The sequence below is a fragment of the Musca domestica genome, unplaced genomic scaffold (assembly GCF_030504385.1).
Source record: "Musca domestica strain aabys unplaced genomic scaffold, Musca_domestica.polishedcontigs.V.1.1 112, whole genome shotgun sequence".
In the NCBI taxonomy this organism is placed as follows: domain Eukaryota; kingdom Metazoa; phylum Arthropoda; class Insecta; order Diptera; family Muscidae; genus Musca; species Musca domestica.
Window position 1 is genome coordinate 145,747 of NW_026712140.1, and position 14,735 is coordinate 160,481.

General features: G+C 34.5%; 1 protein-coding gene across 1 annotated transcript; it reads left to right on the forward strand.

The window, feature by feature from the left end:
• Positions 1-147: 147 nt before the first annotated feature.
• On the forward strand, positions 148-11,038 carry LOC131807145 (ferritin heavy chain-like). The gene is made up of 3 exons (XM_059132162.1): positions 148-483; positions 10,146-10,423; positions 10,513-11,038. The coding sequence occupies exons 1-3, from the start codon at positions 414-416 to the stop codon at positions 10,780-10,782; spliced, it is 618 nt and encodes a 205-aa protein (XP_058988145.1). The 5' UTR covers positions 148-413; the 3' UTR covers positions 10,783-11,038.
• The last annotated feature ends 3,697 nt before the right edge of the window (positions 11,039-14,735 follow it).

Genomic DNA, 14,735 nt, shown 5'->3' on the forward strand with positions numbered 1-14,735 from the left:
TCCTACCTCATATACGGGAGACATAAAAGCAAAAAGACAGATTCAATTGTCAAAGGTACATCAAATTAAATCAACTCAATTACTTCGGTCGCCTTCTATACCAGTGCGTATAAAGGTTTTTGACAGTTTCGCAACGAAAGAAAACAACAACTAAAGGGAACATCAAAAAACAGTAATCTGTCTACATAACGTGTGAAGTTGACTTCCATTGTGAGACGACCTACTACAAAATTTCTCCGTTTCGTATTTAATTGTGGAACAATTGACCAAATCAATTCATTTTCTTTTGTGCATCTAGCAAAGTGAGACATTCTAGAGGACTCTTCGAAACGATTTTGTGAAAAATAAACATAAAATTTATACCAAATTTTAACTGTGATTTTGAAAAGACACATCAACAACAACAAAACAACATGATGAAATTCTTGGTTGGATTCTGCGTCTTGGCCGTCGTGGCCCCAGCAGTCTTTGGCGAACTTAAATGTAAGTACCAATTATTTGATTCTAATTTAAATTCTAAACAAAGTGTTTTAAATTCAACGAAAGGAAGGGAAATATTTGCCTTGAAGTGCGCATTTTATTTATTGAGGAAATTTATTCTTTAGACAAATGGCATACATACAGAATATAACCGAGAAAAAATTGTGTAAACAAGACAAAGAGCTCTGAGCATAATTAAATTGGTTTCTCATTTTCTGTTTTGCTCTCTGTTTTTATTATAAATATAAAGTTAAATTTCTGTTAAGTCATGGTCCTAGGTCTGTTAACATTGCTTTGCTGTCAAACCTATTATTTACGTTTTTGCTTGACCTAGAGTTTATTTGCTTTCTTTTTGTTGTTTTTCATTTTTTTTTTGTTGAAACCGGTGTTTTATTGCCAAACAAACAACAAATGTCATCAAGTTATTATTTGGTTAGGTAAAAACTTGTTTGGCCCTCGTTATAATTATTGATTATTTTTGCATAACAATTTTTATCGTTTCCATTTTAGTTCCATTTTCTTATAAGATTTTCATAACAAATCAATATTGGGGCAGAAAGTGAAAGTCTAAAACAGAGACAAACAAATATAACAAAATGTTGGGAGAATTACATTGTTTTGTAATGTTATTTGTCATTGTCTTTTTACATTGGAAGATTTTCATTAATTCATAAGTTAACATTGCTTATAGCAGAACATTTTGCTTTTTCCCTTAACATTTTACGGCTTTACAATGGAAGTTTAAGTAAGTCTCTCTGTTATTATAGATATTTCATGTTATCTGCTATTACTCTGTAAAAATATAATGTAAAATGAGTTGTAAAAAGATTTTCTCCTCTCTCTCTCTCTCTCTCTCTCTATGGAACATCTGTTATTTATTTTGCACACAGCCCAATGTTGTTGTTTGTTTTTTTCTTTCGTTCTTTTTGTTTATGCCTACTTCCTATTCTTTATATTTTTGTTATTGGCAATATTTTTGAAGTCGAACTTTGGAACAAATCCAACAGCATAATCTACTGGAAAAATGCGTCATGGGTTATGTAAACGTAATTACATTATTTTGAATTTTCTTTGTAGACCCAACAAAGTATATATATATATTCTTGATCAAAATGAAATTCTATGTCGATTAGCGATGTCCGTCCGTCTATCCGTCTGTCGAAATCGCTCTAGCTTCCGAACGAAATGAAGTAGGTTGATTAAATTTTACTCAAAAGTGTATTATGTCTGCAGGACTTTTGGTATTGAAAATGGGTCATGTAGGTCCACGTTTTGGTATAGTCCTCATATAATGGTACCTCCCTTTTTCGGAATTTTCGTGATTTAAGCGACATTATTCACCGGAATTGTTTCAAATTTGGTATTTGAAGTTCGTAACGGATACTACAGCCTATGATAGAAAATTGTCTGTGCAGGTCCACGTCTTCATATAGCCCCCATATAACGGTACCTCCTCATATTCGGTACTTCGATGATTTCAGCGACATTATTCACCGGAATTGTTTTAAATCTGGTATTTGTAGTTCGCAATGGGTACTACAGCCTATGACAGAAAATTGTCTATGCAAGTCAATTTCTTCGTATAGCCCCCATTCCGTATTTTTAAGATTTTATCTGAATTTTTAATGGATTTTATTTTATTTTTGTATTACCAAAATTGTTCCAATCATCATCCCTTCAATATTATATCATACTTTATGTTTATTTCAACTATTTTTAATTCACCAACATTGATTGAGATTGATCTACATTGCCTCCATTTGAAATTAATTATCCCCTTAGTTAAAAAATTCAATAGAATTTCATTAAAAAATCTTAAAAAATCCCCCTCTGTATAAGGCTGCATAATTTGACCTCGTGTTCTTTTAGAAATCTCATTGCATCATTGTCACAATAAACACTTCTCCCCAATGCGTGTTTTGCACACGGCATTATGTATGAGTCTTGATCTTGATCAAACCAAGCCGTGATTACGATTCTCTCAACTCCCACATGAGTGTTGTATTATTTCGAGAGAATTCAAGACTCTCTTTGCATTGGAATTGCTTTTGCACACGGCTAGAGATTTCATTTTTGTTGCCTCAGCGGAAAAAAGAATCTAGGAAAAAAAACGAGTGAAAAAAAAAACAAAACCACATGGCTGGTCTATGGTGACAAAGAATAATAATACCAAAGTAAAGTACACAACAAAGCCTCAATGTAATTTTTTTACTATTCGCAGTAGACGACACATTATAAATAAAAGAGACAACAAAATACTACTCCCCATGGGGTATTGTACCCAATTTCAATGGTTTTCTTTGTTGTGGAAAATGATTCAAATGGATATTTTCTCATATTGTGCGATAGGCATATATGGGGACAATACTCATATTTATTTCCCTTGGAAATCATTTCTTATAAATCACAATTTTATAAATTAGATGGGCCTATATTAGTATTTCTAAATCCCTTATTTGTTGTATGTCTTATAAAGTCATTTTTGTAATTTGAAGCCCTGAGATTTAATTGAAATTTTTTTATATTTTATTATAATTTTCCCTCCATCCTCTCATAACTCTTACTTTTGTTCATCAGATCTTAAGTACACGTGTACTTCCAACCAATCTTTCAACCAAAACACGAGACCAAGTCTTTCCCAAGATTTTGTTTTTTTTTTACTCTCCCCCTCTTGACTTTCTCTCTTTTCCCAATGAATTTTGCACACGACTTTTGTTTGTTTTTATAAACAAATAGTTTAAAATTCTAACGAAGCAACAACAAATTTAACGGCATAAACAAAAAGCTAACTAGACAAAATCACCGCAACCATGATGTAGATCTGTTGTTGTGATTTGTTGTCTGGCATATCAGCCAAAACAAAACGGCTGATAACAATTCTCGTGGATGTTATGAAATTTATGTAGAGGTGTAGCAGTAGCGTTTTTACAATAACACAAATATTTTATTACTTTTTACTTTGCTCAAAACTACTTTAAATAATTTTGTAATTTATTGGAAACAGAACCTTTGTAAAATATTGTTCGTTGTAAATTTTGTCACATTTGTTTTTCGAAAAGGCCTATATAAGGAGCTTCCATAACGAACAATATTCATTCTGTTTTCATAGGTTGGTTAGGATAGTTCAATAATTTGAATAGTGGAGCAATTGGAATACGTGGTAGCTATTCGCAGCCGTTTCCTATTGTTTCCCTCTTTCGATTATTGGAAAATGTTTTGATATGAAGATAAATGTGTAAACGTGGTGACGATGGTCGCCGTTGCCTTTTATCCTAATATCATTACATATATTCTATTCATTCTGTTTTCATAGATTGTTCCCGTCTACGTTATTATTTTGTTTGTTAAATAAAGAATCGTTATTTTGTAAAAAAAACATTCACGTTTAAATCCGGAAGGCTAAAACTATCTGCAATTGGCGCCCACTAAAGGATTTCAAAGGAGAAAACAACGTACCTCGTTACAAATTGGCGTCCAACGTGTGAGGTCGGATCAACGCCAAGAAAAGCCGTGGAGAAGAATTATTATTGGATAAATCTCGATTTTTGTTCTTTCTGATTAACAAGATAAGGAACATCCTGTCTCAATCATCGAACTCTATGAATAAAGAGGTTATTGCAGAAGGGTTACGCAAAAGCGACCGGATACAAAGAAGTACAAACATGGTTTCGCTTACCACTGAACAATTTGAAAGTCTTTTGAGTGCTGTAAGTAAATCCAGTGAAAAGTGTGGTTCATTCAGCGGCTATTCAGCACGATACAATGGCGAACGATGTTCTGTAAAAGTTGAAGAATTTATATCGGCTATAACGACATACCAGGTTGTTGAAGGTATTGCTGACGCTAATGCTGTTAACGGTATGCCAATGCTACTTCAAGGTGATGCTGCAGAATGGTGGCGTGGTGCTAAATCTAAAGCAAAAACTTTCAGTGATGTCTTAAAAATGTTACGTGAGGCATTTGCTCCACCGAAACCAGCATGGCGAATATATGCGGAAATATATGAGCAGAAACAAAGCAAAATGAACCTACTGATACGTTTATACGTAAGAAGAGAACGTTATTTGCACAGTTGGTGGAAGTTCCAACAGAATCCAGCCAAATTGATATGATATTTGGGATGCTTCATCCTCAAATCAGGGAGCGAGTCTATCGCCACAAAGTAAGAACTTTTGAAGAACTCTTGGCAGATGCAAGGGAAGCAGAACTTACAATTCGTGAACGCGTTGTAGTGAACACTGAAACTTTGGAGAGTGGTCCTCAAGGTGGTCTAAAACGTTGCTCCTTTTGTCGGAAGAAAGGCCATACTGTTGACAACTGTTTCAAAAAGAAAAGTGTGGTTGAAGAAGCTACGTCAAATGCTAAGGAGGAAGTACTAAAACCTAAATTGGCTTGCTATGGATGTAACGAACCGGGTTTTGTTCGTGCGAATTGTCCTAAATGCAATGTTAAGCCGAAAGATAAAAGTACAAGGAACGTAAGTTTCAATTCATATGGTATGTCTATTGGTTGTGACATCCCTATGGTGAATGTTCAATTGTTTGGCGTTCCTGGACAAGCTTATTTTGATACTGGTTCTAAAACGAGCGTAGCCAGTTCCAACCTAAAGCGAATTATGCAGTTCAAGGGGTGTAAATTTGATTCAATTAAATGCAAAACAACTTTGGCTGATGGATCTACAACAAATCGAACATTTCTAACGACAACTTGCAAGATTATAGTCGGAGGAAAGAGTTTTGATATAGATTTTTTGGTTTTTCCCGAAGATAAAAACAATCGCACTCTCCTAGGAACAGATTTTATGGAGCTGGCAAATATTGTATTGAATATGGGGCAGAAACATTGGCATTTTGAAGGCTGTCCAACTGAAGTCTTTGATTTTGCCCAAGAGCTACCAGTCGAGATGAATTTGATTGAAACCATCAAAATATCGGATTCATATATAAAACGCAAGTCAGTGGTAGTAGAGGAACGAAACATAAAATCTCCATTTATAACTCCAAAGAGAAGTTGTCAATCGCATGTTTCGGACTTTGAGTCTTATGGTCCTGATTATCATGCCGAATCCGATTATTCACCACATTCAATCCAAGCAATATTCAAAGATGCACTTCCAAATGATGTCACTACCCCAGAAAGAGCAAAAGATACTGATCTATTTCCGAATGTGCGCCGTGTTAACAATTATAGTGTGGGAGATGAAATATTCACTGAACTTCACATGATTGACTTTAAAATCCTGAAAGAGTCAGATGCGCTTAATATAGATAATGAAGATAAGATTCACTTGGATAACTTGTTGGTAAAGTACGAAGGTGTATTTGCCACATCCGGAGACCCTACACCATTTGCAACTCACAAAATAAATACAGGCGACCACCAACCAATATTTTCTCCACCATATCGCATGTCGTTTGCAAAGACGGAACAGTTAAAGAAGGAGATTGAGGTTATGCTTGAGAATGATGTAATAGAAGAATGTGATTCAGCATGGGCTTCTCCTGTGGTGATGGTACCAAAGAAAGATGGATCTGTTCGTGTATGCGTAGACTACAGGAAATTGAACGCAATAACTATTCCCGATAGATACCCTCTTCCCCGAATGGACGATCTACTTCATGCTGCTAAGAGCACAACATATATGACCACACTCGATTTACAAAGCGGTTATTATCAGATAGAAGTAGCTCTCGAGGATCGGGATAAAACGTCTCTGATAACACCCTTTGGAACTTTTCGATTCAAAAGGATGCCATTTGGGTTACGAAATGCACCCGCAACCTTTCAAAGGATGATAAATCGGTGCAAAATAGGAATCCATGATGTATGTATTCTGGCTTACTTGGATGATATAATTATATGTTCAGATACATTCCAAAGACATTTACAAGACATTGAAGTTGTCCTTAAGCGATTGTTGGCCTATAAACTACGTTTGAATGCAAAGAAGTGTAACTTTTGCTGCTCTCATGTAAAATATCTGGGACATATTTTAAAACCCGAAGGTATTGCGGTTGATCCAGGGAAAGTTCAAGCAATAATAGAGCGTAAAGAGCCAAGAAACTTAAAGGAACTTATATCTTTTCTCCAAACTTGCTCGTGGTATCGAAGATTTATAAATAATATGCAGAAATTGCACGTCCTCTCACTAATCTTACTAAGAAGACTGCTATATGGAAATGGGAAAAGGATGAACAAGAAGCATTCAACATATTAAAACATGCTTTGAGTTCTCCACCTGTTTTAAAGCAAGCCGTAGATGGCATGCCCTTTGCAATACAAACTGATGCAAGTGCTTATGCGTTAGGAGCGGTTTTATTGCAGGGGGAGGGTAAAGATGAACACCCAATTGAATACGCAAGCCGTTTATTAAGCGCTGCAGAACGCAATTATTCCACCACTGAACGAGAAGCTTTAGCCATTGTGTGGGCATGCGACAAGTTTCGTGGATATATTGAAGGCAGTCAAATAAAACTCCTGACGGATCATCAACCGCTGAAATGGCTTCTGAGTATAAAATCACCAACTGGTCGACTTGCCAGGTGGGGTTTGCAACTGCAACAATTGAATTTCTCGATAGAATATGTCCCTGGTAAAATGAATGCTACAGCCGATATGTTGTCAAGGCCACCATGCGCAGTTGAAAATCACGATGATACGGAGAATTGCATTTGTGCATTCTTTATCGATATGCCAAATAAAACACAATCTCAAATTCGAGAGGAACAATTGAAAGATGAATATTTGAAGGACATAATAACGTCTTTAGAAAATCAAGATGAAAATTCAATAAAGTGGATGAATCGCAGCTACATTCTGAATGATGGTATTCTATATTGTTACTCAAATGATGATTGTGATGATGCACAACTTGTTATACCAAGTCACGAAAGAGCAACTATTCTAAAAGTACACCATGATGATAGCACTGCAGGTCATTACGGTACTGAAAGGACAATTGCCCGTATTGCTGGAAGATATTTTTGGCCCGGCATGCGTGCAGAAATAGCGAAGTATGTTAAGAATTGCATTGAGTGTCAAAGATTTAAAGCCACCAATTTAAAACCTGCTGGTTTGTTGCAAACCACTAGTAGTAAACAACGCTTTGAGGTAGTGGCAGTAGATTTGTTTGGTCCATTACCACAAACTGAGGATAATTTCAAATGGATTTTAATTGTGGAAGATGTCGCTAGTCGCTGGACAGAACTGTTTAAACTTAGTGATGCCACATCTGAGGCATGCGCAAAGATACTAATTGAAGAAATATTTTTACGATATGGATTTCCAAGAAGAATTAAATCTGATAATGGGGTTCAATTCGTATCAGCAATTATGCAGCAAGTTACTTATTGTCTTGGTATACAGCAGCAATTGACACCATTATACCACCCTGAAGCAAATCCCGTAGAAAGAAGAATAGAGACCTAAAATGTCAACTTTCCATAATGGTGCAAGAAAATCATGCTAATTGGGATATTTGCTTGCCAGCTATCCGTTTTGCAATGAACTCTTCAAAGTGTCAGAGTACTGGTTACAGTGCTTCATTTTTAACATTTGGTCGAGAAATGCGTACTTTAGACGATGTTCAACACGATGTCAAGTCTATTGTTGAAACAGAGAATGTTATTAATGAATTATCAAAATACCTCAAGACCATGGTAAACTTTTTGGGAAATGCTAAAGAATTAGAAATGAAGGCGCAGGACAAAAACAAGATATATATGGACAAACGGAGACGCCCACATGAAAATTTTGATGTTGGAACAAAAGTCCTTGTTAATACACATGTATTAAGTAATTCCGCGAAAGTTGTCACATCAAAGTTTGTTCCTAAGAGGGATGGCCCATATGTTATTACGCGGAAAATTGGTTCCACGTCCTTTGAAGTCTCATCACCAGAAAATTTAAACATTCCTTTGGGCACTTTCCACTCATCAGCATTAACTCTATACAAAGGTGCGAATAGTGATCAGTTACCAACACTTAAGTATCCGTTGCGGAAAAGAGGAAGACCAAAGAAGTCATCTTATCAAGCCGCCTAGTTTTGACGTGTGACTCGAGGCGAGGTTTTACACGTCAAAGGGGGAGTATGTAGCAGTAGCGTTTTTACAATAACACAAATATTTTATTACTTTTTACTTTGCTCAAAACTACTTTAAATAATTTTGTAATTTATTGGAAACAGAACCTTTGTAAAATATTGTTCGTTGTAAATTTTGTCACATTTGTTTTTCGAAAAGGCCTATATAAGGAGCTTCCATAACGAACAATATTCATTCTGTTTTCATAGGTTGGTTAGGATAGTTCAATAATTTGAATAGTGGAGCAATTGGAATACGTGGTAGCTATTCGCAGCCGTTTCCTATTGTTTCCCTCTTTCGATTATTGGAAAATGTTTTGATATGAAGATAAATGTGTAAACGTGGTGACGATGGTCGCCGTTGCCTTTTATCCTAATATCATTACATATATTCTATTCATTCTGTTTTCATAGATTGTTCCCGTCTACGTTATTATTTTGTTTGTTAAATAAAGAATCGTTATTTTGTAAAAAAAACATTCACGTTTAAATCCGGAAGGCTAAAACTATCTGCAATTGGCGCCCACTAAAGGATTTCAAAGGAGAAAACAACGTACCTCGTTACAGAGGGTAATTACTACCACTAAATTGCAAAATATAATTTCTAAATTACACTAACAAAAAAGTCACAAATTGAATAGGGAAATATTTTCGTGCAATTTGCAAAAATATCGACGTACTCAGTAGGAAATCTGTTTCACTATATGACGTCTCTATTTCAAATTCCCATAGGCACATGTTTAGAAATTTTCTAAGATCTTGAAATTGCTATAAACAAAAACCCTCCCCCTTTTGTCTATTTCTATGATTCCAATAAATTCCCATAGAAAAAACCCACCCCTCTTGACATTTTCTAATTTCTTCCTTTACAAAGATCATTGATTTGTCATCCCCTACGATTTGCTCTAATTGTCGTCTTTTATTGTTTTCTTTGATTAGCCTATAGCATACCTTTAAACCACGTACAATTTCTTATTGATCTTTTCCCCCAGCAGCTGAAAATAGGAGCAGTCCGATCTTTTAAAGGCAGAATACAATTGAATGTGAAATCATTATAACATCAAATTGTGAAATTAAATGAAAGCTCTTCCCGGGGTAGTAGCATGTTCTTTTGTCCCATCACAGTTAGAATTATAATTTGCAGTTTTAAATGACGTCAGTTTCCTTTAAGATTGTGAAAATCTAAAAAATGAAATTTACCTATTTAAAATTTTCAGCATATTTTTGTTGCCCTCTTGGCAACAAATTAACAATTTGTATGGTCACTTATTTCCTATGAATGAAGAAGGAGAGGACAACTTTTCTATACGCACATCAAATTCTATAGTTAGCACATTTTATAACAATTTTTAAATTTGGTGTTTTTGAATAGAAACAAGAATGAATTTAGAAAGAGAATTAAAAAGAAAAAAATTATAAACGAAAGAATACCTTAGATTTTGAAATTCAAGTAAATAAAATTTTTAATAAGAAATGCTTGGTTTTTTCTTTTTTGGATTTAAAACACTTGTTGTTTTTTATTTCATTTTTTAAATTCATTTTTTACATAATATATACTTTTTTATTTATTTCTTATTACAATTAGGTTCCGTGCCAAATCCCGAAATCCCTACCGAATGGATTGATTTGCGCGGTGACTGTTTGACAGCCATGCGTAATCAAATCCAAAAGGAAATTGATGCTTCCTATCAATACTTGGCCATGGGTGCTCACTTCTCTCGTGACACCGTCAATCGTCCCGGTTTCGCTGAATTGTTCTTCAAGGCTGCCAAGGAGGAACGTGAACATGGCTCCAAATTGATTGAATACTTGACCATGCGTGGTCAATTGACCGACCGTGTTACCGACTTGATCACCATTCCCGTAAGTAGACATTTTTTTAACACAAAATACAGAAATTGCAAAAAATGCATTCTTTACTAATTTACTATTTTTATTTTGTTTCCCTTCAGACTGTCTCCAAGGACGAATGGGCTAGCGGTGCTGAAGCTTTGGAAGATGCCCTCAAATTGGAAACCGATGTCACCAAGTCCATTCGCAAACTGATTGCCACCTGTGAAAAGAAACCCAACTTCTATCATTTGGTTGACTACTTGACCGGTGTCTATTTGGAAGAACAATTGCACGGACAACGTGAATTGGCCGGTAAATTGACCACCCTCAAGAAGATGATGACCAACCATGGTGCTTTGGGTGAATTCTTGTTCGACAAGGATTTGTAAATTATTTCCAACTAAAAGTAAATGTGATGGAAGGCGCAATCAACATACATACATCTTAACAGCCATGAGATTTTTTTGTTTTTTTAAATTTCACACAAGAAAAAAAAAACATTTATTAAATTATATATTGTCCAAACATTCTATAGCTGTGCTTTTCAATTACTAAACAAAATCATGTGTTAAAACATATTTAATTAGAAATACAAATAGTATTGTTTATTGCTTTAAAACAAACAAAAATTAGTAGAAAAAAATACACACCTTTGTTTTCTTTATTCAATAAAAATAATCCATACCGGTATTGGCTTTATCTAAAAGCAGTTTCAGTTTCTTTTTGGCCTTCAATTTTTCATATAAATTAATTTTCCTTTGCATTTAATCTATCATTACTTTTGTATTCAACATATTTTATTGGTTGGCTTTTGGATCCTTATCTTTAACCGAAGCAATCGCTGTTCTAGCCAACCACCGACACAACTCCATGAAAAAAGGTCTTCGTTAATTTTGTGATGATTTATTTAATTATTAATAAGTTTTCGTTTTTTATCATTTCGCTTGAAATACTACTGCCAGCGGCAGCCATTATAAATTTAAGTAAATCATAAATTTCCAACAAAAATAAATCATATTTAAATTGAAAGAATCGCATTGTCTACACAAATAATATATGAGGTAATGATTTTAGTTTTAGAAAATGCATACTTATAGTAATGTATGTTATTATTAATAATATTATTATTATTTTATTCGTCAATTATGCCACAATAAATAAATGAATTAACTTAAATAAACAATTGTTTGTCTTATGGGGGGATTAAACGATGCAAAAAAAGGTGATTATTCCCAGACTGTTGCAATATAACAAAATTAAAATGTCTTATAAATTTCAATTTTGTTGTAAGACTTGGTGATATAACGCCAACATTAAAGAGAGAGAATGTTACTAATTTGGTTAGAATGTGGAAAAACTAAGAATAACCTTACAATTGGCAATTGAATTGTATTTTTTTGATGATTTTTTAAATTTTTTTTTAGAACTGAATGGAACCAAATTAGAAGAACGCTTAATCAAAGGCAAAATTAAAAGTTGAACTTTAAGCTAGCCATACTATAAAGTTGAACGACATGACACTGCTTTTGAAAAGGCTCTATATTAAATGTTGCTCAAAATATTCGGGCCCCTTTTTGTATAATTGAGGTTATATTAAGGCCCTAAAAATTTGCTTGTCAACTCAAAATTTTTGGGGTTTTGTATTACAAACTTAATATATTAAATGCTGTGAATTCAGAAATTGTGCTAAATTAAAAAAAAAAAAAAATAAAAATTATACCCTCACGGTTTTTACTTTTTTTTTTAATTTTTATTGAATGAAAGCCAACAAAATGTCGGAAATAGCATCGAATTATAGAATAAGTTTAGATTTGATCGAATTGGTCACCTTTGTTGCTCTGCGGTATTTTGCCGACGAAGCGCTTGCTTGAGGAGATCGACAATTTGGTGTTTGTAGTGCCAACCTTGCTTTCCAAAATACTCCAGACATAATAGCCCGACGGATTGGTATCCGGAGATTTTGGTGGCCATTGTGCGCTGGAAATGAAGCGAGGAACCTCATTTTGTAACCATTCTCGTTTGGCGCGTGCTGAGTGCGATTAAGCTGAGTTCTGTTGGAATGTCCAAAATGATTGCGTGCCCATGGCTTTAATACACCTTTCAGAATATTTTCGCGATAATATTTGGCATTAATTCTGATGCCACGGTCGATTTATACGAGTGGAGAGCTACCATCGGCTGTTATGGCGGCACACACCATCACCATGACCGGCTCCAGAGTTCTGGTAGCCAACCAAAGATGCACATATTCAGCTGACCTCTTTGGCAAGTAAATTCGATCAATTTGTTTGTTTACAAATTCGGCAGTTCACCACTTTTGGCCAAGCGAAACAACTCTTTAGTTCTTTTGGGTCTATTTTCTTTCTGTTGCGGTGTAAGTTCTTGCACTTTTTGAAATTTCAATGGCTTTATCCCGAGCTCATTTTTCAGCATTTACCGAATGGAATATTGCGATATGTTTAGCTCATTAATAAATGAATGAATTCAGAAATTGTGCTAAATTAAAAAAAAAAAATAAAAATTATACCCTCAGCCATATGGCCATGATTTTTACTTTTTTTAAATTTTATTGAATTGCCCTGCGGTATTTTGGTCCATAGCCAGCGAAGCGCTTACTTGAGGAGATCGACAATTTGGTATTTGTAGTGCCAACCTTGCTTTCTAAAATACTCCAGACATGATAGCCCAACGAATGAGGTTCCTTGCTTCATTTCCAGTGCACAATGGCCAGCAAAACCTCCGGATACCAATCCGTTGGACTATTGTGTCTGGAGTATTTTGGAAACCAAGGTTGGCACTAAAAAATATCAAAGTGTCGATCACCTCAAGCAAGCGCTTCGCCGGGAATGGACCAAAATACCGCAGAGCAACATTCGGGCAGCGTGTGACAGTTTCATTGGCCATTCGAAGGCCATTATTCGTGCCAAAGGTGACCAATTCGAACAAATCTAAACTTATTCTAAAACTTGATGCTATATCCGACATATTTTGCTTTCATTCAATAAAATTAAAAAATATATATAAAAATTATTTCGTTTGACATTGTTGCAGTTTTTTAGCTCACCCTGTGTAAATAAGTCCAAAAAGTTTAAAAATTGTGTAATGATAGCTAAAGAATTTATTGGTTTATTGGAAGTTTTTTATTTTTTGAATCCGGTAGAAAACTATATGACAAAAATATTCAGTTTTTTACTGTTCCGGGACCAACTAACGTCACCCTCTTTAAGGACAACCAATTTGGCTATAATTTTTGTATTCTATGTGTACCTCTTTCTCCTAAATGTCTCTCCCTTTGATTCTTTGAATAAAAACTTTTTGTCACAATCTATTAGAACTATGATATTTTGTAGTTTCATTTAAGAGTCGAGATAATAAAAACTTCTTTTAATAAAGCATGATATGAAACACAGCATTTCCTTGACGATAAAAAAAAACTCCGACAACAAAAAATAGCCACAACAAATTATTGTTGCAAATAAATCTTTCCAGCTTTGATATCATCAAAAGAAAAACGGAACAAAAAATTGCTTTTTCATGGATATGCAACTTTTATAGTATTCTTGTCTGGTAGAAGTTAATGGCGGCGAATATTTATCTGTCTATCTGTGATGCGCGCAATGTTATGCATAACACAACAAACGTGTTGAAAATACCATGAAATTGTGAATATTTGGGATGCCGGTTTTTTGTTGTCTTTTAGGATTCTCTTTTGGCTACATCGACCACATAACGTTTTCCTACTCTCGCTGTAATATAGGGTGTTAAATTTACGAGCAATTGTTGTGATATATTCAAGATTAATGATCCAAATGTCAACTGTCAAATGTCGCCATAAACCAAGTCGTTGAAATCCTGTACAAAAAAAAAAAAAAACGTTGCAGGACAATCACTTGTCAAAACAAAAGTTTAAATAACAGTTTTTGGTTGATGTGCCGCCGGTCAAAGTGTGGCAAACTAAAATAAATTGTAGTTTTTGCCGTTGTTCTTTTTTATTCGGTGGGCGATGTTATGTTGTTTTGACCTCCCGAATGCATGTTATGTTGCATTAAGGGGTTAAAGGTTGTATTTGTAAATGTATAGAAATTACATATACATATGTATACACCATACTCATTAATATGTATGATGACGAATGCAAAAAATGAGGTGTCAGAAAACCTCATTTTTTGTTTGACGAATTCATTCAGTTTCGTTTCAGTATGATTACATTTAGTTGGAAGCATGTTAGTCCATTCAGATTCGATAAAAAATTCTTAGACAATCTACAGAAATTTGTCCGGAAATACATGAAAAAAAAATTAAGAATCATAGTCACTACCAAAATATTGAACCAGTAAAGAAA